At 41.1% G+C, this 25,991-nt stretch overlaps 1 protein-coding gene across 4 annotated transcripts in view; it reads right to left on the minus strand.

Annotated features, from left to right (window-relative positions):
* MICU1 (mitochondrial calcium uptake 1) overlaps window positions 1-25,991 on the minus strand; it is a 231,194-nt gene that overhangs the window by 124,412 nt on the left and 80,791 nt on the right. For all 4 annotated transcript variants that reach the window (XM_050959515.1, XM_050959516.1, XM_050959519.1 and 1 more), the window contains one exon: window positions 17,531-17,574. In XM_050959515.1, coding sequence (XP_050815472.1) covers window positions 17,531-17,574 — 44 coding nt within the window. The remainder of the gene's footprint in view (window positions 1-17,530; window positions 17,575-25,991) is intronic.

Genomic DNA, 25,991 nt, shown 5'->3' on the forward strand with positions numbered 1-25,991 from the left:
TCAGGCGACTCTCTGTCATCGTCAGACTCCTCATCACTTTGGAGCTGAAGGAATAGCTCAACTGCCAAATGTGATGTGCTGGTGACACTCATCAGCAAAGTCCTCAGCAACTCGGGCTCCACTTCCCACAGAAATCACGCTGCACAGAAACCGTTGGGAGACTCACAATGGCACCAAACGTGGACGGAAAAAGTGACTGCTGGGATGTGAAGCGATGCACCACGGGGCGTTGGGACAGGAAGTGGAATGACCCGCACCCTTCTGTCCCCTTCCCACAACCCACGGCACCAAAATGGGACGAGATGCTCTGTGGGATAGCTGCCCATAATGCACCACTCCCAATAGCGCTGCAAATGTGGCCACACTGCAGCGCTGGCAGCTGTCAGTGTGGCCACACTTCAGCGCTTTCCTTACACAGCTGTACGAACACAGCTGTAACTCCCAGCGCTGTACAACTGTAAGTGTAGCCATACCCTTAGATAAATGAATATATAAAGCTATATCTTTTGTCAGATTTACTTATGTCTTCTTCACAAAGTCAGAAAATTCTGTGAATTTCAATGTTGACCTCAGCTGCATTTAAAAAGCTAATCTAAATAAACCCCTATAGCACCATTTCATTTTGCATTTCAAAAACAACTTAACGAACAACATTTAATGTGCTGCTTTTGGAACGAAGTAGTTTGGCAAGTCATTTAAAATGACAGTTTGTATTTCATCCTGGGGGATGGAGACATACATTCAGCAAGTTCATCCATGCAATTAATGCTTATGTTTCAATACCCACTTTGGGCCCATGTGCATCAAAGCATCAAAAAGTTGTGAATCTCAAGCAATCACTTCACAGTTTCCCCCTTCCAAAATATGGCTTGCTATAAAGCAAATTCCCTTTCAGTCCCAACTTGACCACCTTTAGTTCTACGGACTATTCAACATACACACTAAAATGTAATAACCTTTTCTTTCATAGACAGCTATGAATATTCATACAAGAAAAAAAAAGACTTAGAAATGTTTTGGTTTGAAGCTTAACAACAATCAGAGTATTCAGGATCAAGACCGAAACAGTATCTCTCATCTGTCTCAGAGGCCTACATATTGTAGAGTTGTCTAAATCTGTATCAATTTTGATGTCCATCAGGATAAATTACGGCATACCAGCCTTTGCTCTGAATTCCCTGGATTTTGTAGGGTTAAAGTTAGACCTTCAGCATTTTTGCATTTTAATTTATGATTTTCTGTGTTTTAGTTTTAAACTAGTACTACAAAAAAGAAAGCAATCTTTCACAGATATTTATGGGAATCAAAAGGACATTTGTCAAACAAACTTCTTTTTAATGGAAAGCAAAATCCCCTGCAGAAATCCCATGGGGATGATTTTCTCTTTCATTTTCTTTTTAGACAAATTGCCTGTTTTTTAAAGTCACCATTTAAGGTTCTCTGAAATCACATCCAATCAATACCAAGGACTTAAGGTCTCTCAATTTTAAAAAAAATCACTTACGTTCGTACATGCCCAAAGTTCCATAGCAATATACCTGTATGCTGTACACAATTAGTTGTGGGGTGCTGCATGGTATTTTACCTTCCTAGAACCCTACTGACTGGCAGCGTCCATTTAAATAAAAAGGACCAATAGTGATCCTGCTGTGAGCACAGCTAGACCAGAAAAATAGGCAATGTTTTAGAATCATGTTAGTTAACACATTTTAATTAGCACATTTTTCATTTCCACAAAGCATCTAGTTTAGACCAGGATACACTCCTTAGACCAAGTAAAACTCCTTCATAGCCAGTGCAGCCCTAGATCTGCGTAACCTTATACTAAGGGAGTTCTTCTAAAAGTGAATTTGAGCAGATGTTCTGTAACAGTGCCTCTCTAAGGGCATGTACAAAGCTGTACATGTACATAAAAAAACAGTTATGAAATTCCCATAAAAGTGATGGGTTAAATACACAGTAGCCATGTTTTCAAATATTAATACCAAGGACATATTATTTCTATTTTCAAAATACCGAAAGACTGATACTTTATCTGATATAATCAGATAAAATGCTATTCAAATTCTAAAACATCAAAGCCATTTATAGATTTATAAGTGGCACCCATCACTTTGGGGCCTGACTATCCCGTTAAAACAGCCATTAAAAAAAGCCCTTCAGATTGAAGAGTCCACAGCACTGCCTTGTTCAGTCAGTCAAAGGCAAAACTAAACAGATAGATCCTGCAATGTACCCTGACACAAGTACAGGTGAAAAAAAATCCCAGTAATTGTTTTTTCCTTTTTATTGACTTTTTAAAAAGCAATATATTTCACAATCAATGTTACATAAGGATGGTCTTTTTTTTTTTTTAAGTCTGAAAATTAAAAAAAAGTGCTCAAGCTTAAGTCTTATGAAGCATTTCATTGCATAGTGTATTTTGTAGTTTAGTTTTAAGCCTCTGTATGTAGTGGAAAAGTTTACTATAGAAGCACTCTCTGCAGGTTCTAGAACACTCATGTTGTATCTTCATACAAGCAAAAAAGGATTCTGAATGTCAAATTCAGAGGTATCAGAATATTAAAAAGTAGCTTAGAAAAGTTAGGAAATACACACTCACGTGTTCTTTATTTTAGTCAGGAAAGCACTTTGGCTTATCATCTTTGAGTAGCACATACTAACGGAAAGAATTTTAATGTAAATCTTTTATCTTTAGGATATATCTGAAGATGAGACAAAGCCTTTCCCTGGGCTTTCTTCCTCTAAATGTTAATTTAGACATTTTCAGGAGAATCAAGAGTTAAACAGCTACCATTACTGTTGGTGGTCTCCTGAGACTGGAGAAAGAAATTTACAGATACTCCTCTCAGCAACACAGTAAACATCCATCACTGTTAAACAAACCGCACCTTAAATGCAAGGCCAGCATTCTATGCAGTCAAGAGAAAAAAAACAAACTTTCCAAGACGTTCACAGGCAGCAGGAACTGGACATGCAAGGGAGAAACCCCTGCTAGAAAAGCAAGAAGGAAATGCCTCTGAAAAGGGACAGTCTATACTTCTATTTCCCACTGGTGGAGGTCCCCAGGACTCAAAATTGATGCAAACTTGTGCCATTTTAACAAGGCTTATATTAATATATCAAATACATACTTCCTTTTCAAACGAAGTAATTTACTCTTTGGTTTAAAGCTACATTGTGCCATCATTGCAGTTTAGCAATAGTTCCTTAAGAATAAAGGCTAATTTAATTTTCACCATTAAGCTATTTTTTAGGCTACAAGTGCCAACGTTTTCAAAGTACCACACGGTACTGCAAAAACATCACACAAAGAACGTAACAAATACGATCTTTCATCTGTGAAGGGCTATTATTTTTCACCATCTAAGAGGGCCAACAACTCAATGCTGAAGATACGGCTGGGCTTTCAAGATTCTCGGGAATGATCAAAAAAGCATTGATCAGTGGTGAGAAGTTCTAGTTTTATCAATTACAGATCTGTTTTCATAAGCCCTTATTAATAAAAATTATTTAATTATAAAAATGATACAGACCTTATCAGAATGTGTGCTTAGAACTTTGAGGTGAAGAGTTTTTCTATTGCCAAGAATAAAAGTTCCAATTCCCCAACTCCTTGCTTGGTGCATTAAAGAGAATAAACCCACTGGCCTTTCTGGCCTCCTCCTCATGGTAATTTGGAAAGATGTAAAGAAAGGTGTAAAGAGTGTCTCTGCTGCCTAATGTAAAATGTGCTAAGCAGTATCTCAGAAGTGGTCTATAGATAAATTACATCCAAAAAGTATGTTAGAGTTGCAAAATCACACACTCAGAAATTAAGAAATGAAAGTAATAAGGTTGACTGTGCAACCTTAGTTTGATCCCCTTGTGCACTACAGCGTAGTTGTAGAAATGTCAGTCCCAGGATATTAGAGAGACTAGGTGGGTGAGGGAGTAGCTTCTCTCTGACCAACTTCTGTTGGTGAGAAAGACAAGTTGGTTCAACAAAAAACTATTACCTCGCTCACCTTGTCCCCCTTGTGCATTTGATTAAGTCTTTAGTTACGAGATCACATACAGTTTTTTCCAGCCTCATTCAATGCACAGGACTGGGCACTGTTCAGGGAATTAATCCTGCTTAAGGCTAAGATTTTGTCATGGTTATTTTTAGCATAAGTCACGGACAAGTCCATGGGCAATAAACAAAAATTCACGGAGGCTGTGACCTGTCTGACTTTTGCTGCTGCGGCTCCATGGTTCTCCCCACCACCACCCAGGGCAGCTGGGAACTGCAGGGTGACCATATTTCCCAAAGAGAAAATGGGACACCCCCAGACGCTTGTCTGATGTGTTCCCCTTCCCGAGGCTGTTGCCCGTCGCTGGAACCTTGAGGAAGGCCCCCTTAGGAGTCTGTCACCTGTCGCTGGAACCTTGCAGGGAGCCTGTCACCTTATCACTGGTGTCACCTGTTGCTGGAACCCTGCCAGGGCACTGCCAGCTGCCAGCTCCTGATCCCACAGCCCCAAATGTCATGCAGCCTCAATCTGTGACTTCCATGACCTCTGTGACATAAATGTAGCCTTAATCATAGTTGGATAGTGACTAAGCTGTTGTCTTTAAGATCCCTGCTTATTTTTAGTTGGGAGATGAGTATTCAATGAGAGGGAACTGCTGGAAGAGAAAGGACAGTTTCATGGTTAAGGAAGTTGAAGGCTGCCCTGGAGAACTGGATTCTATCCACGCCTTTGGCACAGAGCTCCTTTGTGATGTTGGCCCAGTCACTTCAACCCCACTTTTCAGAGGTGGTGGTCACGTGCATGTTCCTTATTCTGGATTCCCAGTGTGAGACACCTGAGGCCACATCTGCAGACATGCTGAGCACTCACAGCTACCATTGACAGAGACTGAAGCTGTGCTCTGAATATATGTGGTATAAAATGCAAAGTGCTCAGAAAAACCAGGGTGTATGTGGATCTCAAGTTGGCATCTAATATTGACATGTTTGACAATATTGACCTTAATGTGTCTGTGCTTTAGATTCCAAGATGTAAAATGGGGATGATAATACCACCACTTTACCTCATAGGGGTTTTGTGAAGATAAAATTCATTAATGTTTGCAATGCAATGTGTAGTGATGCATTTCCTGGCTACAACGATGACCACTATAGGAAAGCCAAAGAGGAAAATAATAATTCTGTATTGAGAGCAGGAAGTGAACCATAAATGGGACTGGGAGCCACACAATGAATGCAGATAAAAAGAAATACTGAAAAACTACCAATTCACAGAACATGACAGGATAAAAAACAGTGTGTGATATCATTAAAGACTACCATAATGCATATACACAAGTGGACTGAATTGCATATGAAACCTTAATTCTGGCATCTGCTAGCTTTTGTATGCTTGACTTTGCCACCTTAACATTCATTTAACAGTTTTTTACATGTAATTTCCTTTCCCAGTGGATTTCACAGCTATTTGCTGACAGCAGAGGAATGTAGTGATTCAAGACTCCTGGATTCAACTGCAGGCTCTGGAGGAGAGAGTGCATTCTAAAACCTTCTGCCTGTGCCCCCAAGCTTGTATCTGTCCCCATCTCCTCTTATCCAACCTCTGCCGTACCTCTTGTTCCCATGCCTCTCCGTACAGGAGCTCAACCAGAATTTTCCTAAGGTGGTGATCTAGAGGGAGGTGATTTGAGGGAGAGGTCTTCCTGGGACCCAGCACGTAATTGGGAGGCAGAGCATGAGTCTCTCTCCCTGGGATTGTCAGATGTTCCTGAAATTCTCATTCGGAGATATTTTGTGGCCAGCATTTCTGGGGCAGTGGCCAGGACCTCTCTGTGCCTGGTATGGAGGGGGTTCAGGGGTACATAGTGGGCACCCCCATCTCCAGGGGCACAAATGAAGCTCCACCCATTGCACAGAGATACGGGAGCTTCACCTTTTAGGAGCCATCATCTCCTTGAGCTCCTATCTGTCCAGGGCTCATCCTACTTATCCCAGAGGTCACCACGCTAGATGAGAGGATTGAATGTATTGCTCCAGCAACTCTGCATTGCCGAATTTGTCATCCTCACAACAGCAGAGTAAGCTCAGCAGCCTAGTCTCATTCAGTGGCCCCACGAGCTGGGCCAGGGTAGCCATGAGTAGGGCCCAGGGCACATAATCATGTGCTCAATGCCTGCTCCATGGAGCTGCCCATCTGTGGGAGGGACCAAGATACGTCTCTGCAGTCCCATGCAAGATACAATTCTGGGGAGGCTTGAGCCCTAGACAGTGTCAGGCAGGGCTAGGTAGACTTGTTGAAGCCTCTGTCCCAAACTCTGGATGTGTTGATGATTCCTCAGTCACCAATTCGGTTCCAAGGAGCAGGCAGCCTGGATCTGGTTTATGTATTACTACATGCTCAGAACTCTTCCCGCTTCCATTCCCACCTGAAAGACCAGGATCCTGAATTCGTAGTAGCGTTTATGTCTGGGGGGTGGGGATCTGTGCCTCTCTTCCTATCTATTGCACCCTAAACTCACAATTGTCACCTGGCTCCCAGTACGCAATCCTCCTCCCCGCTTTCTAGCAAAGCCACACATCTCCACATCCAGATCACTTCCCTTCTGCACTTAATAAAACCGAACATCTGCACAAACACCTCCACACATACACTCACTAGCTCCTGCTCTGCTCAGTCCTCTCCCTCTCTGCCTCCTGCTGCCCACTCCACCATCCTGCTCCAGTTCGCCCTCTTCTCCACTGTCCTCTATATTCAAACCGAGCTGCTTCCTCCTCAATGCAGCTTTGGGCCAGGCAAGGAGAACACAGGGAGTCTCCCCCGTTCTGAGTTCCTGTGTCTGCACCACAGCAGCCCTCAGCAACCTGGAAGAGCAACCTAGAGTTCTGCTCAACCTACGCAGGTCTGGGATGGAGCATGCCCAGTGCAGATGGCATCTTTGGAGAGTTTAGTAGCCAAACGCTAACAAATCTCTACTGAGCATGTGCAAACTGAGAATTTTCAAAGCTTGTTACTTGGCCACATTTTAGCAAATTTTCAAAGAGATGACAAAAGGCCTATCCGGGGCAACACATCTGCCAGATTTTAGGCCCTTGCTCCAAAGCATGTAGGTGTGAGAGCTTGTTAGTGAAAGGGCTGGAAGAACTTTTTTTAACATTGAACAACATATTTCCCTCAGTCTTGTTCTCAGAAACAGTTCAATGGTTTTAGCAGAAACTTAAAAAAAAATAAAAAAAGAAGAAGAGGGAGAAGCCTGAGGCAGCCCACCAGAATGGTTAGTTCGGCAAAGTTATAAGCCATTGAAAATAATGGAAAATGTCAAGCAATCTTAACTACAGGGGGCATTATCAGCTCCACCTATAAATGAAAAGCTAAATTTATTTTAGGGTAAGAAGTCTGCAGCTTAATAAGTTATAACTGAAATACAAGTTATATCAGTACAAAGCTCATTAGCATTGCTAAGGGGTTGACAAGATTTCCCTCCTTAACACTTGATTCAGGGGCTTGATAACTCAGCTGGTTTAGATGGCATGAACAGAACAAAATAACTTAAAGCTAGAAATTAAAGTCACCTAGACTCTTCTCCTGATAAGTAATCATATATATATATATATCAGTTGTACCTATTTCATAAAGCATCATCTTAATTTATTCAAGCAAGTCACCACACTGTCCCTATACACAGCAATTTATGTAGCCCAGTTTCAGACTAGTGTAAGCTAGTGTACTGAGAGACTACTTGTTTTCTGGGGACCCTATAAACGAGAAATCTTCACTCACTCAAACACTAGGAAACACAAGTGTTAGAACCTAAACACAGATAACTGCACTTAATCAGAGACATTCTTTGTTGGTAGGCTGCTCTAACTTCTTCTGTACCACGCCATTGAGATCAGAATGATATAGGGCACAAGGAATGCATTATAATAAGGCACAAACAGTAACTCAGCAACAGAACACTCTTCAATGGAGTGTTCTTCCCAATTCACCTCAGAAGGGCTCTCCTTGAAATCTGTAGCTGGCTGCCACCTGAATACCAAGCATGCTATTACTCTCTTGTTCTATCTGCTCATTCCTATTATGGGTATGGGTCTCTCTTTCACACATGCTAAGTAGAACAGCTCTCTGTTGTCTGTCATTTCTTTTTCCCTTAAGTAATTTTATAAAGTGTGGTCTTTTTTATGAGTTAGTCTAGTTAATGTTGTAGCTACATTTTATAATAATAATAATATGGAGATATACCTATCTTATAGAACTGGAAGAGACCTTGAAAGGTCATTGAGTCCAGTCTTCTGCCTTTGCTAGCAGGACCAAGCAATGTCCCTGACAGATTCCCCCCACTGCAATCCCTAAATGGCCCCCTCAGGGATTGAACTCACAACCAAGGGTTTAGCACGCCAATGCTCAAACCACTGAACTATCCCTCCCACCCTGTTAAAAATTCATGGAAGTCTTTCCAAGATCCATGCACATTCAAATGCCTGCAATTTCCACCTTAAAACATTTTGCAATTTACTTTTAATTTGAGAAATGCCTGTCCATGATCACAGAATGAAAATTATTCCATGGCTTGGAAAGGAAATTTCATTTTCACCAATGTACTATCCCAGTGAATTCTAATTAACAATGTAAGTAAATCCTAGCCCGCAAGAAAAGGTATCATAAAAGTAACATAACAGGCACCAATAGCTTCTGGTTCTTCCAAATGATCAGCTTCCATGAATAATGACACTTACTAAAAAGTTACCTGAGGGACTGTATTCTCATTGACACGGTTTAAATTTTAATATTTTGAGATAAAAATATCTATTATTTATGTACTAAGTAAAAAAAACAAATTAAAAATACTTTAAGGGAATAGGGGAAGGCAGAAGTATACACTGTCCCTTTTTACAAAAAAGGTGCATATTATGGATTTTGAAGCACAAACTGTTTAAAGCACATGCTGACAAGTCAGTACCTGCCAGAAATCCTGATGAGGGAAGAGGGTTAGAAAGAGGGAAGAAAATCAGGGAATGTTGGTTACACCAAAAACCAAAACCAAAATTAAAATAAAATACCCACAAATATTACATATTATGCAACATTGCACACAGCAAAACCAATTAATGACATCAGGAACAAAGAATCGCTCAACACCTAGGAACAGGAAGTAAGGAGCACATATAGCAATCAGTAACATTCAGGAATATCTGCCAAACAAATCCAGTGAAAATGAATAACAAAGTTGTTAGTACAGTAAAGTAATAGCAAATATTTCTAGTTTTGGCAGAAAGTAATTATGTCACAGACTATTGGTGGATGGGGTGGGAGAGGAAAGAGGGAGCACACACTTGACCCGTACATGGATGCAAAGTAATCTTCATAATAAGGGATTCCACAGGGTTGTTTGTGTGCCATGCATATAAAATTTAATATAAGCAACCAAGCATTTTCTTAGCCTTAAATATTTGTTTAAAACAAAAACTGAAATACCTGAACCTACAGATTCATACATTTCAATGAAAGGATACATCTTCCAAATACAGTGTACAAGCATGAGAATTCACAGGTCAAGATACACAAAGGACACATCAACTGGAGACCTTATAACTACATGACTAACTGATTCAGCTCAGAAGGCATCAAAATTTGGCTTATTTCAGGGCTCTGTACTGATAATGATCTCGAAGATTATTGAACAAAACATAACCAGCTCATCCAGCTAGAAGCATATTGTGGTCATTTGTGCTTATAAAAGCATTGGTGTTTGATACTTGGCCCATAAGCATTTCAGGAGAAGGGCCGTGTCTTCTGATATGTCTATACCAATGTGTGCATCAAACATAATAGTAATTATAATGTTAGAATAAAAGGATTTAGGGGTTTGGTTTTGGAGAATGGAAGAGGAGAAAGGAAGTAAGGGGGCAAGTGAAGAAAACTTGTGAACACACAATAGTATGAGGTTCATTACAGTAAGGATAGAAAATCACAGTGCAGGATGGGAATATCTGCCAGTGCCACTATTAGAGACTTTCTGATGTTTTAAGTCAAATTTTCTAACCTTATCTGACCCATCACAATAGGATTCCACTGATCCTGCTGTGTTGATGGTCCTCCTTGCCCACAGACGGCTGAGCAAAATTTGCTGCTTTCACAAGGCAGATAAACACCCAGCCAGCCAGTGGCAGAGCCAGGAACCCAGATCAATGCACTATCCACTGCACCATGTTGCCTACCTACTCATTCATTTATATTTATCACTCTAATCAGAAGTGCGTAGACGATTTAGGAATCTCATTTTCAAAAGTGACTTTAAATGAGACTTAGGCTATTAAGTGCTTAAGTTACTTTTGAAAATGAGACTTGAGACTGCTATTGTTAAGGGCTTTTGAAAACATTACCTGTTGTATTTAAAGTTATTCATTTTACCGCTTCATTATATTAATCCTATTTAATCTGGGTCCTGGGACACGTGATCTGAAAGAGGCAGTTTCTTTGTGGTGCTGATGTCTTTCAGATGCTGCGTAATTCCTTATTTTATTCTCCCACTTCCCACCCTCTGAAGCCCTGATTCAAGCACGATTATACAATCCAATACAAAAATAAAAATGCTTCAAAAATGCAAACAATTATATTACAAGGACAGAAATGAGAAGGGCAAAATATGGGGTAGGAGGGAAAATACGTAGTCAATAGCAGTCATACCCCCAAACCCTTTTCAAAATAAACTTTGATTTAAAAACAAAAAGTGGTGAGATTATCTGAGATTGATGCCCCCCAGCACAGCAAAAGCACAACTGCTTGCCAGTATAAAATGAGAGGATGCATAGAGACCTCTCCATGTGAGACTTAGGGGAGTACTTCAGATATAACTGAGTGCTGCATGCTAGGACGTTGAATTTTCTCCTACATAGCAGTAAGTACTATTGCTTCAAGATTTGGTCAAGAAATTTGTTCAATATTTCTAAAGCTAATGTTCAACTTCAAATTTAATTTATTATTATTTCCCTGTAAAGCATCCCAATACAGTACTTGAAAAGGGTGCTTAGAATAACTACAAGTAATTATAATGTTTAATACCAACAGCAACTTTCCTATCACACGAAAGTAACTAATTAGAGGGTGTCTTACTTCTATACTATTGATCAATATAGAACTGTATCTGGAGACTAGAGAACATGGAAATATGAATCTGGATAGGAGTTACTTAATTCCAAAGTAAAATTAGAGTCTGTAAAAGCCTTTGTAATTACTTATTGCCTCCTTGGGTCAATGATAATTAAAGGGTATACCATCATTGACAGCTTGCAAGCTTTTGTTTATATTCAACTACACATGGCAATTTTCCCCACAGGAGGGAAAAACCGCTACTCAAGTGTATTCCATACTAAAGCAATATTCTGTTTAATTCTTCCCCTAAAAAGACTAACAGTTTCTCAGAAGTGTTTCAATTTAGCCTTGTCTCCATGCATCTGAAGAAGTGAGGTTTTTTTTATCCACAAAAGCTTATGCCCAAATAAATCTGTTAGTCCTTAAGGTGCCACCAGACTCCTCACAATTTAGTCTTATCAGTGAAAACACTTGATTGCAGCACAAAATCTACAAGTAATTGAAAGTCAAATGCTTCTGCAAAAATTCAATAATATTTTAAGATCAAAACAATTAATCTGAAATATCACAAACCCTATATTTTTGGAAAGAATGTCCACTGATGCTGTCCCTCTTGTGCTGACTCTTCAAATCTGTCCCATCACATTAGGATTCCACTGATCCTGCTGTGTTAATGGTCCTTCTTGCCCACAGGTAGCAGGGCAAGATTTGCCCTTGTCATAGGGTAGTAGGGTGACCAGACAGCAAGTGTGGAAAATCGGGACAAGGATAGGGGTAATAGGAGCCCATATAAGAAAAAGACCCCAAAATCGGGACTTTCCCTATAAAATCGGGACATCTGGTCACCCTATAAGGTAGACCAATATCTTCTACCCTATAGGCACACTATCACAGAGTTAAATAGTATCATATACTTTTCTCTTTGAGAGTTGGTAATTTGGCATGAAGATTAATTTGAGCTTAATTAAAAACTCTCTCAAACAGAACATGAGGAAAAAATGGAAATTGTTTTTCAAAGAAATATATTTCTATGAATCGTCTGTTAAAGTGCATGTCTTGGTGCCTTCATACAACTACAGACACTTTTTACGGGAAGGAAAAATGTCCTCCTCCAATAAGTATCAGAGGGGTAGCCGTGTTAGTCTGGATCTGTAAAAGCAGCAAAGAATCCTGTGGCACCTTATAGACTAACAGACGTTTTGGAGCATGAGCTCCTCCAATAAGAATTTGTTTTACACAGACACAATACAAGACAGGAAAAAGAGATACAATGAAAGAGCCAGGTGACCGAGCAGTTATGGTTATATATGTTAATTGTAAGTGCTTTTATTAAATTACAGATGAGGCTATATTCATATTGTAATTTGAGCTAAATTATGAGGTGAGGCCTGAGAGCAAAAGTGAATAGCAGCAGCAGATTAGCCAAAAGAAATAAAGCTTACGAGGGGTAGTGGGAGGGAGAGAACATACGCACCCACATGTCACCAAGCCAGCTTCTCCACTCCCTGTACAAACACTCAGTAGGCTAACTCCCTGAACACTTAGCCCTGTTGTAAGTGAAAGAAAATTATGCAGTTGTGGTTGGCAAGAAGGATGGACCAAGGCATTTTGCTGAACAAATGTCTCTAGGGAGCAATGTGTAGATTCAAATTAAATGCATTTTGCTCCTGTTACTGAAGAGTTATGCTTGTCTCTCTCCCCCGCCCTTCAATTCTCTGAAAAATTACCCCTAGTTGGGAAGAAGTATACTGCACTCACTATAACATTCAGCTCTATGAACAGGAAGACACTTACGCTTCACAAAGCTTCAACAAAATACATGGTCACTATCAAAGACTTCTGGACTTGACCTGTGTAGCAGGGTGAGCACTCGGTCTGGCCCTGGAGGGGTTGGAAAAGCCCTGCAGAGGGCTGGGCCTGGGCAAGGTAAAACCCTGGCTGATTGGGAGAAGTGGCTGCAGCTGGGGCCATGCCTCAAACTGAGCAGCAGGGCCTCATAAGGCAGCCAGGGAAGCTAGAAGCAGCAGTCTCTCTCTGACTTGAGAGAGAGACAAGCCTGGCTGCTTGGGAACTCACCCAGGGGACCCAGAGGAAGGCAGGGCTGGGAAAGGCCTTAGAAGCTGGGAAGCCCTAGCCAGTAACTCCCCAGGCTGCAAGGCCTAGTTCTAGGCCTCCTAGGTATTGGGCTTGCAGGCGGGCAGCCGGAGGGTGGGTAAAGGCAGTCAGTCCAAACCCCTTGTTGCCTGTGATGATTGGCTGATACACTGCAGTCTGCCCCACGGCACAGCAGAGACTGGCAGTAGTCATGACTGAGGCGATGTGGGGACAGGGAGTGAGGGTTCCCCTGGGGTGGGGAAACCCAGTAGGACTGTGGGGTACTGGAGGCAGAACCCTGAGATAAAGACACTGGGGTCCTGGGAGGGACATGGGGGCCAAACAGCAAGCGGATCACTGGCCTGCAGAAGGCGCTCCTGGGTCAAAGAGCTAATTCTCGAGGACGACCAGCAGGAGGCGCCGCAGGGGTAAGTGTGCGCCGTGCTACAACCAGTTCCAGTCATTCCAAGTGGCCTATCAGGATATGTCTACACTGCTGTCAAGAGGTGTGATTCCCAGCACAAGTAGACAGATTCATGCTAACTCACTGCACTGCAGCACTTGCAAAGACTCAGGCCAGCCATCCAAGTTCAAGCCTGCCCAACTCCCAGGGTCTGAACTTGGGTGGCTGCCACCTATGATACCTATTTTTAGCATGCTACCTTGAGATGAGCTAACACTAGTCTATCTGCACTGGGAATCACACCTGCCAGCTGCAGCGTAGACAAATCTTACAGGATTGACTTCTAATTTTACAAGAATATTTGTGAAAAAACTGCTGATACAGATGATTTCCCAGTGCAATGATATTTATCTAGAACATACATACAGAACATTTACACTGAATTCTTAACCTTTGTTTTACAGTATGTAATTAAAACGCATCTGACAACACAGCTGGGTCTATTCTTTTTATTGGCATTTGCTCTAAATTAGTATTTACACAGAGCATAGCATAAATCTTTGTTTATAACTAACAATAGTTCTATTTTCTACTTTTGTTTAGCCAACCTGGAGTTTAGAGAGTATCAGTACTTTGGTACCACTGCTGACTTAAACCTGACTGCTCATTTTCTCCTTTCATCTCAAAGGAAAGAATACATTTCAGATGGAAAAAGTCTATTCTCTCCTCAACGTGTCTATATACTGTAATTCCCATTAACATTAATGGACACCATGCAAGATGCTCAAGGGAACAATACTCCTCTCAGCCTTCTACTCAAATTTCCCATCTCCACCAATGCACAAAAATAATACAAGCACACAAAGCCATGGCTTCACAGAGTTAGAACAGTATCTAAGGAGAAGATTGTGTCCAATTATAAAAAGTGCTTTGATATTTCTTGGGAAGCCAATGAGGGAGATAAGTGAATGGAAACAAAAGATGAGAAAAGATGCGAGGACTAATTTTATTCCTTAACTGATACCAACATAACTAAACATGAATGAGTGCAGTTTGTTTTATGATGCCTGAATCAACGTTTGAATGTGTTCGAGGCGACAGTGCTTTCTTAACTGAAAACAGATGAAGACAGGGGCAGCTCTAGTCATTTTGCCGCCACAAGAACGGCAGGCAGGTTGCCTTCGGCGGCTTGCCTGCAGAGGGTCCGCTGGTCCTCCGAAGCCGCGGGACCAGTGGACCCTCCGCAGGCAAGCTGCCGAAGGCTGCCTGCCTGCTGCCCTCGCGGCACCGGCAGAGGCCCCCCCGTGGCTTGCCGCCCCAAGAATGCGCTTGGTCTGGAGCCGCCCCTGGATGAAGATAATATGAGAAACTACTCCTAGAAAACAAGGTCTAGGAGTGATTTCACTCCTTATTCAGGCTCCTCTTCATGACTGAGGGAGCTCCAATATCACCTTGCTTTTACCTCACCCCAAACTTGCTGCCATTACCACTATCCTCATAACCAAAGTCTGTTATTAGTGCTCCTTAGTCAGAGAAGTCTGACAAACAACATGAGCCATTATTTTCTCCTTTAAAATAAATGATCCAGAAGCAGCATGCTATATCAGCCCCTGTAATATAATACCATAAGATTAATGTGGTCTGTTGTTCTGCACAGTGCTGCTACTACTAATAGTAATCCACTACACTCTCCATTTTAAAACTCTAATGACTGATGTTAAGACTTATTCTACCATCCAGTGTATTTTGCATATATATCTAGGTATAGCAGCTATACAAACATTTTTATATACACAATTTCAGTCTGCAACAGAAAGTCAGAATGGAGGATGGTCAGTGCAGGGAACAGATGCTAAGGGCCAGCACAACTCAGAACATTTCAGCCTGCACTGAGACCACCAGTTGTCACACATTCACCATGCTGTATGGCAAGATTAGGTGTGTATATTTTGTAAGAGCAGAAGCATGTCTCAAGTAGAGCTGGTCTGAAATTTCCTGACTTAAGTTTGTTGGAAAATGTCGATTTCTTGCATTTCTATGAAACATGTCAGGTTCAACAAACTTCTGGCAAATGAAAGTCTGGAAAAGCTAGCGTCCCCATCCCCCAGGCATTCTGCTGAGCAGCTTGAGAGACCTGTCTTCCAGGTCCATGGCTCCAGAGCAGCCTCACCATGCAGACCGCCCCAAGACTGGGGAACCAGGTCTTCAGGAGGTCTGCAGCTCCAAGGCAGTTGCACCATGCCAGTGCTTCCAAGCTCTTTCCCATGAAACAGGGAGCCTGAAGTCCTAGGGCAAGCTGGCCCAGGGGTCTGGATGGTCTGGTGTCCCCAGCCATCTGGTGTCCTATGGCCGTCTACAGAGCATGGCTGCCCTGGACTCACAGACTCCGAGAGCCCTGGCAGCTGCTGAGTGAACGTCAGATTCTTCTCAGTTTCACCACATCTACTAATATGACTAATAATGTCAATTTCACTCTCAGCTGTCAGCATTCCAGGGAGCAGATTTTGTTTTAGAAATACCATAGGTCAGTGTTTCCAAAATGAACCTTTTTTTCAAAATTTCTGGTTCATGGAAAATTTTGAATAGTTTGTATTTGTTCAAATCTAAACAAACCCAAATTTCAAAATCACAAAATTTCCCACAAACTGGAAATCCCAGCAATGAGGCTCAGCAGAACAAAAAGCTGAGTTTAGCAAACAAACTGCTGCTGCTTTGAGACTTTTACCCACTATGATGGGAATAGAATGTACAGTACTCAGGAACAAAGGAACGATTATCCAAAATTGTGTGGCACTCAGCATTTCTTTCTAAGAAATGTTGGTTGAAACAAAGACTGACAAAAAGCAAATTACTTACTGTCTATTTTAAAGTAGAATAATACTCTGATGCTTGGGTAAACAAACACATGTATGCTCTAAGGAACAAAGACCATTTATTTGATTACTTGGTTTGCTTTTTGTTCATCCACTTCCTCATGAAAAATTAAAATAAAAATGAATTCAATTGAATGCAAAACATGAAAGTAATTTAGATTGATTTAATCCCCAATTGTGCAGGCTTTGTTTGTTTTGTTTAATTACTGATTCAAATGGCAGGACTTTCTGGATATGTTTGGTCACATTTTAACATTACATGCCAGGTATATCACTCAGTAATGAAAGGGTCAAAAGTTACCTTCTTTGACTCAAAAATTCAAGGAATTTTCCTGCAGATGAGGTGACAATTTTGCTAAATTAGTGATTGTTGTAGAGTAAGTTCAGTTAATAGGAAGCTTGTGTGCTATTTCATTTTTATGCAGCCACCAACTATGGTAGTATAGAGTGCTCAAAATGATATAAAGGAATATTAAACCAAATTATTTTAGATTAACTTTCCACCTAAGTATATCTATGTTAGGTGTTTGTTTTAGATAGCACAGCTTGGCCCTCTCTGTGTTAAAGGTTCAAGCAGTCTTTTAAGCATGTTGCTTACTTGTGTTACAGCTCTGGGCCAAATTCCTTCCTGCTATAATTTCACTGATTTCTGGGGATTTACAGCAGGGAAGAATATGGTTTCAGAGCTGTAAAAGGGCTAGGTTACTGTGTGGTTCCATCCACACCGGCAGACCAAACAATGTTATAATATGATCAGCATATAGCAGGTTTCCCTCTGAAATATGGTACTCCCTCACATGGAGGGTCTCATACCATATGGCTAATGCTATTAAGTTTGGTTTTTACACATTACAATTCCCTCTCTCACCAGCAGGGAGGAGTTATTTTGGTTCTATGAGCGTTAAAACAAATCTTTATTCATTCCTTCCTATTCAGCCATATAATAAAAATATACTGCTATGTTCTAGCTCAAACAAAAGACAATATTTTATTTCATTTGTACTTACACACAACTTTAAATAGAAACTCAAAGAGGTTATAGGTAAGAAGATATTATAGATTTCAAGTCTACTCACCTTTCCATCATATCGCTTCACTACAAACTGATCCAGACCTAGGTCTGAAAGAAGAAAAAGGATAAAAACAATGCTTTTAGAGCAGTGCTTGAATATAAAATCATATAGTTCCATGCTTCTTTTTTGATAAGGCATTTAAAAAATAGATTATGTGAAGAATAACATGATTAGAAAGCACAGGGAGAGGATAGGAAATCAACCGTTATCTACATGTTTTTTCTTAGGGCTCAAGAAAGGTGTCTGATTCACAGTATTGACAAGGAAAACCTCTTTAAACACAGAGAAAATACAAAAGGGACAGTGATACCACCACATCTACCACTATGCTCTATTAGTCCTTTGGTACTACTGACCTAGAATAAAATGATTTCTACCCCATTACCAATCCTTACCCAGATATCAACTTGTTTCCATGAGACTGGCACTTAGAGTGTAATTAAAAAGAATTATATTTAGGCTAAGCAATCATTTTTTAACAGATTAAAAGGGAAGGCCATTGAACTGAAATCAGAAGTGTTCCTCCCAGAATTGAAGGTAGACCTCAACCAAAATTCAACGTTGCCAGCTCTTGTAGGGTAAAGTGGCATACAAATGGTCTTGGACATAAAAAGAAAAAACACGGCCGCTATTGTACATTCAGGAATAAGTAAGTGCATTAACTAGAAGGTTTTTATATTAAGATATTCCTCACATTGTATTACCCCAAAACAGAAGGCTCTTATTCTTAGAAGGAAAATAATATTTACAGGGCTGAGGAAGAAGGCATCTTTCAATCTACTCCTACAGCGTAAACAAGTCTACGCATAACAATGAAAATTTAATAGTCAACATGGAAAGACTTGCAAATGATTTGTACAACAATAAAAAAAATACATTCGGTAAAGAGATCTAGTAAGTGGAACTCCTGAATAACTGGGTTATTGAGAATTGGCAGTAATTCACACAAAAGTGCAGAGACTAATTTTTAACTCTCGGTTTGACAAACATTTGCTACAAACCACACATTTTCAGCTAGTGTTTTAAATAGCTATCAGATCTTCCTGTTAACCAGATTGGGAGAAGGGAGGGATTGGAAAAGAAAAAAAATAACTTGTCCGGGAAGATGAAGATTCGATTACTGTCACATGTTAATGAGTAAAAGTGATAAAATGCTTCCCATCTACTCATGCCAGCAGACCCTCCGCAGGCATGCCGCTGAAGGCAACCTGCCTGCCGCCCTCCCGGCGACTGGCAGAGCGCCCCCCGCAGCATGCCGCCCAAGCACGCGCTTGGCGTGCTGGGGCCGCCCCTGTTAGAGACATACATACAGCATGATTAATGCTTATGAATTTCTACAAACCTCTCCTTCAGTAAAAGTCTTACTTAACTGGATATGATAATATATGGCTGCCATTGCTCTTTTAGTTGTTGCCAAGCTCAGAACTGAGCCAGCAGAGTTCTGTGTTGGAGACCTGTTGAGACACTGATGACTAAAACCGCATAAGGAATTAACTGCATCCTGTAAGTTGCAACAATGGTAGCAGAAGTTGACCACTAGCTCCACTTTTAGTGTTATGCATTTTCAGTTTTTTCCAATTTTCACTAATAAATTACCAAGTTTTTTATTAAAGGAGTTCGATTTTTACCGATTTACACCTGTTTATCAATCCACTCAGTATATTTTGAGTACTTCTTTTTGTTAAACACTAATGCTTTACATGATTGTTGCGTTCTGAAACACTCAGATTGAAGCAGTTCCACAGTGTAAAACACAGAATGGAAAATACCAACATTAATATGCTATGATTGGCTCACAAGGAGATGTTACCTGCCTATTTCTTTGCATCTGGCTAGCATAGCGCTGAATTTAAAACAATCAATGCTCCACAGATAAAGATATGTAATGCCCCCTATCCACCTGGATACCTCCTTTTGTGCCAACCTTTTATGGGGTTGGATGGATGGGCCTGGGTTCTTCTGGATCCCCATACAGCCAGTCCTGCTCTTTCTGTGGCTGGCTCCAGACTACTCTCAAAATGGCTTCTCCCCTCTCCAGGGCTCCCAGAGGAGGCCATCTCACCCCCTATTGTCAGGCTAGCTCTTCTTCCTGGGCTTTCCCTTGCCAATCATTTCACTCTGCCCCTTCGTCTGAACTGGCATGCCTGCAAACCTTCCCCAAACCAACAGGGGCCCCTGTTGTTCTACGCAGTGTCTCTCCTCTCCCCCTCTTGGTTGCCCAGCAGACTCTGAATCTGCCCTTGGCTCCCCCTTCCCAAGAGGGACAGTGTGCTTCTCCCTGAACTACCAGCACACAGAGCCCCGAGGACCTAGGTAAGTTCCTTGGGGGTTACAGATAGATAAGGTAAAAAGGTAAACATGCAAACCTATGCCTGAATACCAGCAAGCAAATCAGTGCTCAGAAATTTAAGAAAAGCAAAAAGATGGGAACAAAGAGGATGCATTGCACTGCAAGTACCACAGCACTGAGGTCAGTCCTCGCGCTGACAGAATAAAGGAACATGTCAAAAGCAAGCAACATAAGAAGCTTAAAGAAAGTGAGCTTCGGGATAAACAGTATCAGGAGCTTTCACCAGGGTTTTAATGAAAGAGGACACAGCACGATTGTGTCAATAAATTGTGTATGCTCTGTGTTTCGCCAGACAACCACTGTTAATTGCAGAGGGGCCTACTGGTGACTTTGTATGACAATACGGTCCAGCAGCAAAAACCCTTCCTAATGCAGACAAGCTCACTGGTAAGTATCTGACAGAAAATGACAATGCTTCAGTATCCAAACTGACAGAACGAATTGATGGAAATGTGGTGTCTAGTCTGATTTTTGACAAGTCTCTTGATGCTTTGAACTGTCCAATTCTTGGCCTTTTGTTTTTGTTTTTTTTTTTTATTTCAAAGCATTGTTTTGTGTTGGTGTGACATTAATCCCCTCTGCTAATACTGGTTTTGTCAACGCAGCAATAACTGACATGTTTGAGATGTACCAACTAACTTGGGAAAATGTGGCCACAATTAACACAGATTCTGCTTCCTACATGGCTAAATTTGCATGGGAGATTAAACTCAATCAGAAACTGGAGCTGCTAAGTATGAGCTGTCCTGCTCATCTGATTAACACTGCCTTGTCAGCAGCTACTGCTACGAAAGAAAAGACAGACATGAAATCTTGCATCATTGGATTCGGGACCATTTTCAAGCATGAAAACAAGTATAAGGCCTTGTTTTACACAATGTGAGATAAGTGCAGAGCTGGATGTCCATTACCTACCCTTGTTGTGCCACATCTATGGATGAGCTTGTATTTCGCTGCCTGTCATGTAAACAACATGTGGATTGTGCTAATGTGTCTCCTAGGTCATCACTGAGTTTGTTTGTGTGTTATCATCTTGAATGTCTGTGCCTTCCTGTATTTGTTAACTGCCCTTAGATCTAGAATTGGCCTTTAACCTCCCACCACCTTAGGGGGGTGTCAAGAAATCATGGGAGTAAAAACCCCTTGCTCCTGAGTTGCACCAGGACTGGTTCAATGGCCCCAGGCATAACAAATGATATTTCCTGATGAAGTAGGTTCTCATGAGAAGGATTCCTGAAGGGGGATGGAGAAGGAGGGTTGGAATGGGGGAGGGACATGAATTGAATGGCATAGCTCTTTGAAATAATCTCCAGGAGTCATCTGTCAGAGGTGATATTCTCCCAACTGCTGTGAAGAAGGGCCAGGCAAAACCAGGGAAGAGTGAACTTAAAGGGTAAAAAATAGTAGAGAAGATAACTTTATAAGAACAAAACTTCAAGTTCTCCTTCAAGCAGCAAATAAGGGTATGAGCACAAACTATTTGCAGGTCACCTTTAAATATTCCTATGAGTTAGTAAGTCTTTAAAAAACCCTGCAACATTACCAAGATCCTTCAGCAGCAAGGCTGCCATGAAGTGGAAATAATAATTGTTCCCTTCATTTTTATCAAAAGTAACTCACTCTCCATAATTCGACATCAGTACCTGTACAGTTTTACTTTCTGCAGCATAGCCAACTATATTCTATTTCAGGAGTAAATAAAAATAAAAATTTAAATTTCCTTTTGTATCCCATCTTTTTGTTACTCAGCAGGTGATTTATGAAGACAGAAAGAAACTAACTTTAAGGCAATCACAGGAATATCTGTAAACCATATGCTGGCCTGCTCATAAAATAAGTGCCTGACATCTGGACAGTCACTAAATAGCTCCAAGTATGGAAGTTAATAGGCATGTTGAACAGTAAAAGGGACCATTTCATCTTTCACTACAAAGCAGTTATAACTGAAGTGCCATATTTCCAGAAACAGATGTAAGGATCTTCTTTAATGGGTAGCATGTTGTACTGTGTAAAAATACTGTGTAAAGATATATAGCCTTCTACACTGCCTCATTAAACTTTCCAGTGATACAAAGGTGACCACACCATAACATGAACCCTGCAAAAATTCCAGACTGTGAACTGACAATTTATGTGCTGCTTGCACAACATTTTAAGATCATAAGGCTTGGATGTTTATTTATTAGAACATAAGTCATCTTCCCCCATACAAACACCTAAAGCCTGAAAGCAGCATATCATACACATTGTCTGAATTCTAAACTAATATTTGGTACAAATATAGATTAATAAAAACTTGCATGTCTGGGTTTTCTGTAATAGCCTGTATTTCCAAAGACACGTATGCATTATCCACAAAATATGTACTACACACAGCACTGGAAACTGAAAGCTTCTCTTCATTAACAGGAAAGCAAAGAGTATGAATAATCGTAATCAAACTACTGTCCCAAACCAACGTACTTCAATCCTCTAAAGAAGGGGTCGGCAACCTTTCAGAAGTGGTGTGCCAAATCTTCATTTATCCACTCTAATTTAAAGTTTCACGTGCCAGTAATACATTTTAACGTTTTTAGAAGGTCTCTTTCTACAAGTCTATAATATGTAACTGAACTATTGTTGTATGTAAAGTAAATAAGGCTTTTTAAATGGTTAAGAAGCTTCATTTAAAATTAAATTAAAATGCAAAGCCCCCCAGACTGTGGCCAGGACCTGGGCATTGTGAGTGCCACAGAAAATCAGCTCGTGTGCCGCCTTCGGCACCCATGCCATAGGTTGCCTACTCCTGCTCTAAAGGTAAAAAGAACAACTGCACATCAATCCCTGTTGATGTAAACACAGCAGTGAAATGTGGACAGATACATGATTGGATTTTAAGCAGCAGGCCACAACTTTTATTAAACTGAAACACAGTGGAGGGCTGCTACCTGCCCATCACTTATACTCTCCTATATCAGACAGACATTTCACTGGTTCCAGTGCGGGGGTTAGAGGGCTACCACCACAGAACCCATAGTTCAGGATAGGCTCTCCTCAGTTTACCTCCACTCCCAAGATTCAGCTCACCTTAAGTCCTACTCCCACACACTGCTAGGGCCACAAGGTCTGACCTTACCCTATAGGAATCTGCCAGGCCACTGACTGCATCCCTGTTGGAAGACCTATGAGCCCATCCCCTACTGGAAGCAGGAAGGAAGATGTAACCTGACAAGGAGCAGTGCACTGCTGAGGCCTACCCTCCCACAACCAAGGTGGAGGTGGCCATGGATGAAGGTCCAACCTGTGCTTCACTGTCTCATGACCCAGCGGCCCCATCAGCTTACCCAGGCAGCTTGTGGCCTCCTCCACCACTCGAGCAAAAAGGGCTGGCGGGAGATGGCATAGACTTCTTCTCTAAGGGGGCTACTGCTGTCATGGTAGGCAAAGCCCCATGCAAGATGGGGGAAGGGGTGCAACCCCCACAGAAAGGCAGAGACCCTCCTCCCCTGCCAGAACTGACACTCCACCCAGGAGAGAGGAGACTTTACCTGTATTCCTCTGCATCCTCAGGACAACTGCTGCTTTTGGAATGGAACTAACTTGGATTTGATTTAGATTTTAAAAGAACAACCAGTTATATATCCTCTTAACTTGTCCTATTTTGGCTTGCATTCCTTTCTCCTTGTTGTTAGTATTAATTGTGTTGAGCATATAGTCACCATTAATCTTCTTAGCAAAGACTTCTGGTTTCAAAATTAGCCCATATTTCCTTCCTCCTATTAGTTTTTAAAACATTTGAGAACAAAATTATACCTGGTTTGATTATATTACATGAATACATCTCCAATCTTCATTACATATATCAAATCATTCTTTCAAATAATTTACATACTAATATGCTATCGTGATTTTGAACACTTAATAAGGAAGAAAAAACCTAATTATACTTTGCCTTAAAAAAAAAAAACAAACCTTGAAAGTCATGTTAAAATATGTTTTCAGACCAGCAAGGTAAGGCCTAAGGACAGCTTTCTGCCCTGCTCAATGTAAACCAAACAATTTTCATTCAGTGTTTTACTCTACCATATAACAAGGGCCATAAGCTTTACAGGAGATATCCTTAACCCTTGTAGCACACTTCATGTCACTGAATAGATAGCCTTGCAGACAATTAAGCTGTGCCAATGATAAACTTTGAAGGATATTCCAAGCAGTGCACCTTGCCAGAAAGATAATAGTTACAAAAAGAAAGGCAGGTCTATACTAGAAGTTTGCAGCTGCACCACTGTAGCTCTCCTGGTGAAGATGCTTTAAGCCAGCGTTTCTCAAATGTGGCCACCAAGGCAGCATGTGGCTACCAGGGGCTTTTTTTTGTGGCCACAGCTTCCTGAGTGGTGATTGGAGGGGAGAAAGCAGGAGCCCCTCTCCTGGAGCCACCAGAAGGGGTTGGGTGGGTCCTGTCCCGCTCTGGAGCCAGAAACGCTGGAGGAGCAGGTAGCTGGTGTGAGTCCCCCACCTTCCTTGGGGCAGTGGGGATTGGGCTTCTGGCTTCAGCCCTGGGGTGGTGGGCGGCAGGCTCCAGCCATGAGGCTTCAGGCTCCAGCTGCGTGGTGGCAGGCTCCTTCTCCTGGCCCTGGGCTCACAATTCCCCACATCGCTCCTGACCTCTGCTGCCTCCTTTGGCCCCCTCATCCATCGCCCCTGGCCCCTGCTGTCTCCCTATCTACCTCCCCATCCAGGGCTTAATTTGCCTCCAGCTTTCCAGGGCTGAGTAAATCTGCTGTAAAAAGTGATATTTGTATGTTTGCTAATATTACTCTTCACCGCCTCCCACCTAGCTAGCAAGTTTGATTCTGTGAAAAATGGTATTACACATATAAATATAATTTTTCATAGCAGCAGACTTACTAGATAGCAAGTCTAAAAAAAAACCAAAAAAACAAACAAACCACACCACCACAAGACAAGCACATGCAAAGCACTTTATTTTTTTATTTCTATTCTGTTAAGGTGCAGTAAAGAATAGAGACAACTGTATGTTGTTATTAAGTTTGAAAAAAAACAACCCTACATAAATAAATTACAATGATTTGGACATGTATATGTGCGTATGTATTTGTTTTTCCTACAGTATTTTAGGAAAAATTGTCAGAGCGGCCACCATCAAGAGTTGGCCGCTGCGCTCTGAAGTCACCAAAATATTTGTTGTGAGAACCTCTGCCCTAAGCCAACAGGAGAGAGCTCTAGCATTGGCTCAATAACTCTACCTCCACAAGACGCAGTAGCTGTGTCAGCAGGAGAACCTCTCCCACCAACATAGCACTGTCTACACAGGGAATAAGGTCGGTATAACTACGCCGCTCAGAGGTGTGGATTTTTCATATCCTTGAATGATATAGTTATACTGAATTAAGTGTTAGTGTAGACCTGGCTGAAGCCAGTGCTCCTTAAAAATACAAACCGCCACTCACCATCCTGAAAGTAGTATACATACACTTTCAACCAAACCATATGACTATATGATACAGAATACACTAGAGATTGCTAGCATTGTTACAGTTATATGCCTGACAAAGTTTCCATTTTTCAAGGCACTGACACTTTAGCATCTCATGTCTCAACAAGGTATTACATTTTTTAAAATAGATTTGTAAATAGAATTAATACCTTAAGATACTGGAATTAAAACCATGTTACTAACATTCAGACTACTAGCTAGTAATGCACCCCATTTTCTTTTACTATGTACCAAAAAGACAACAACTCATGTACTTGCATTTGAAAATCCACAACCAGTTCATGACATTTTAAATAAGGAGTCAATATTAAGTTATCTGATCATATAACAGGACAGTATTCATTTCTTTCTTGCCTCATGCATATAGTTTATTCTATCACTTTACCAATTTAAATATATATGTTTCATTTGGTGGTAGTCACTTTATTTAAGATGAAAATGTGGTTATAATTGAAACTATTTTGACATTTGCTTGTGACTGCCTGAAAAATTAACAATTTGAGGCTAAAGTTTTCCATGTGCAGTCACAACTAAAAGGTTATTTTTTATGTAATTTTTCTGAGAAAAATATATTTGTTCCATTGAGTTACATATGATGTGGGCGGGGATAGGGGGAG

Source organism: Gopherus flavomarginatus, chromosome 6 (genome assembly GCF_025201925.1).
Source record: "Gopherus flavomarginatus isolate rGopFla2 chromosome 6, rGopFla2.mat.asm, whole genome shotgun sequence".
In the NCBI taxonomy this organism is placed as follows: domain Eukaryota; kingdom Metazoa; phylum Chordata; order Testudines; family Testudinidae; genus Gopherus; species Gopherus flavomarginatus.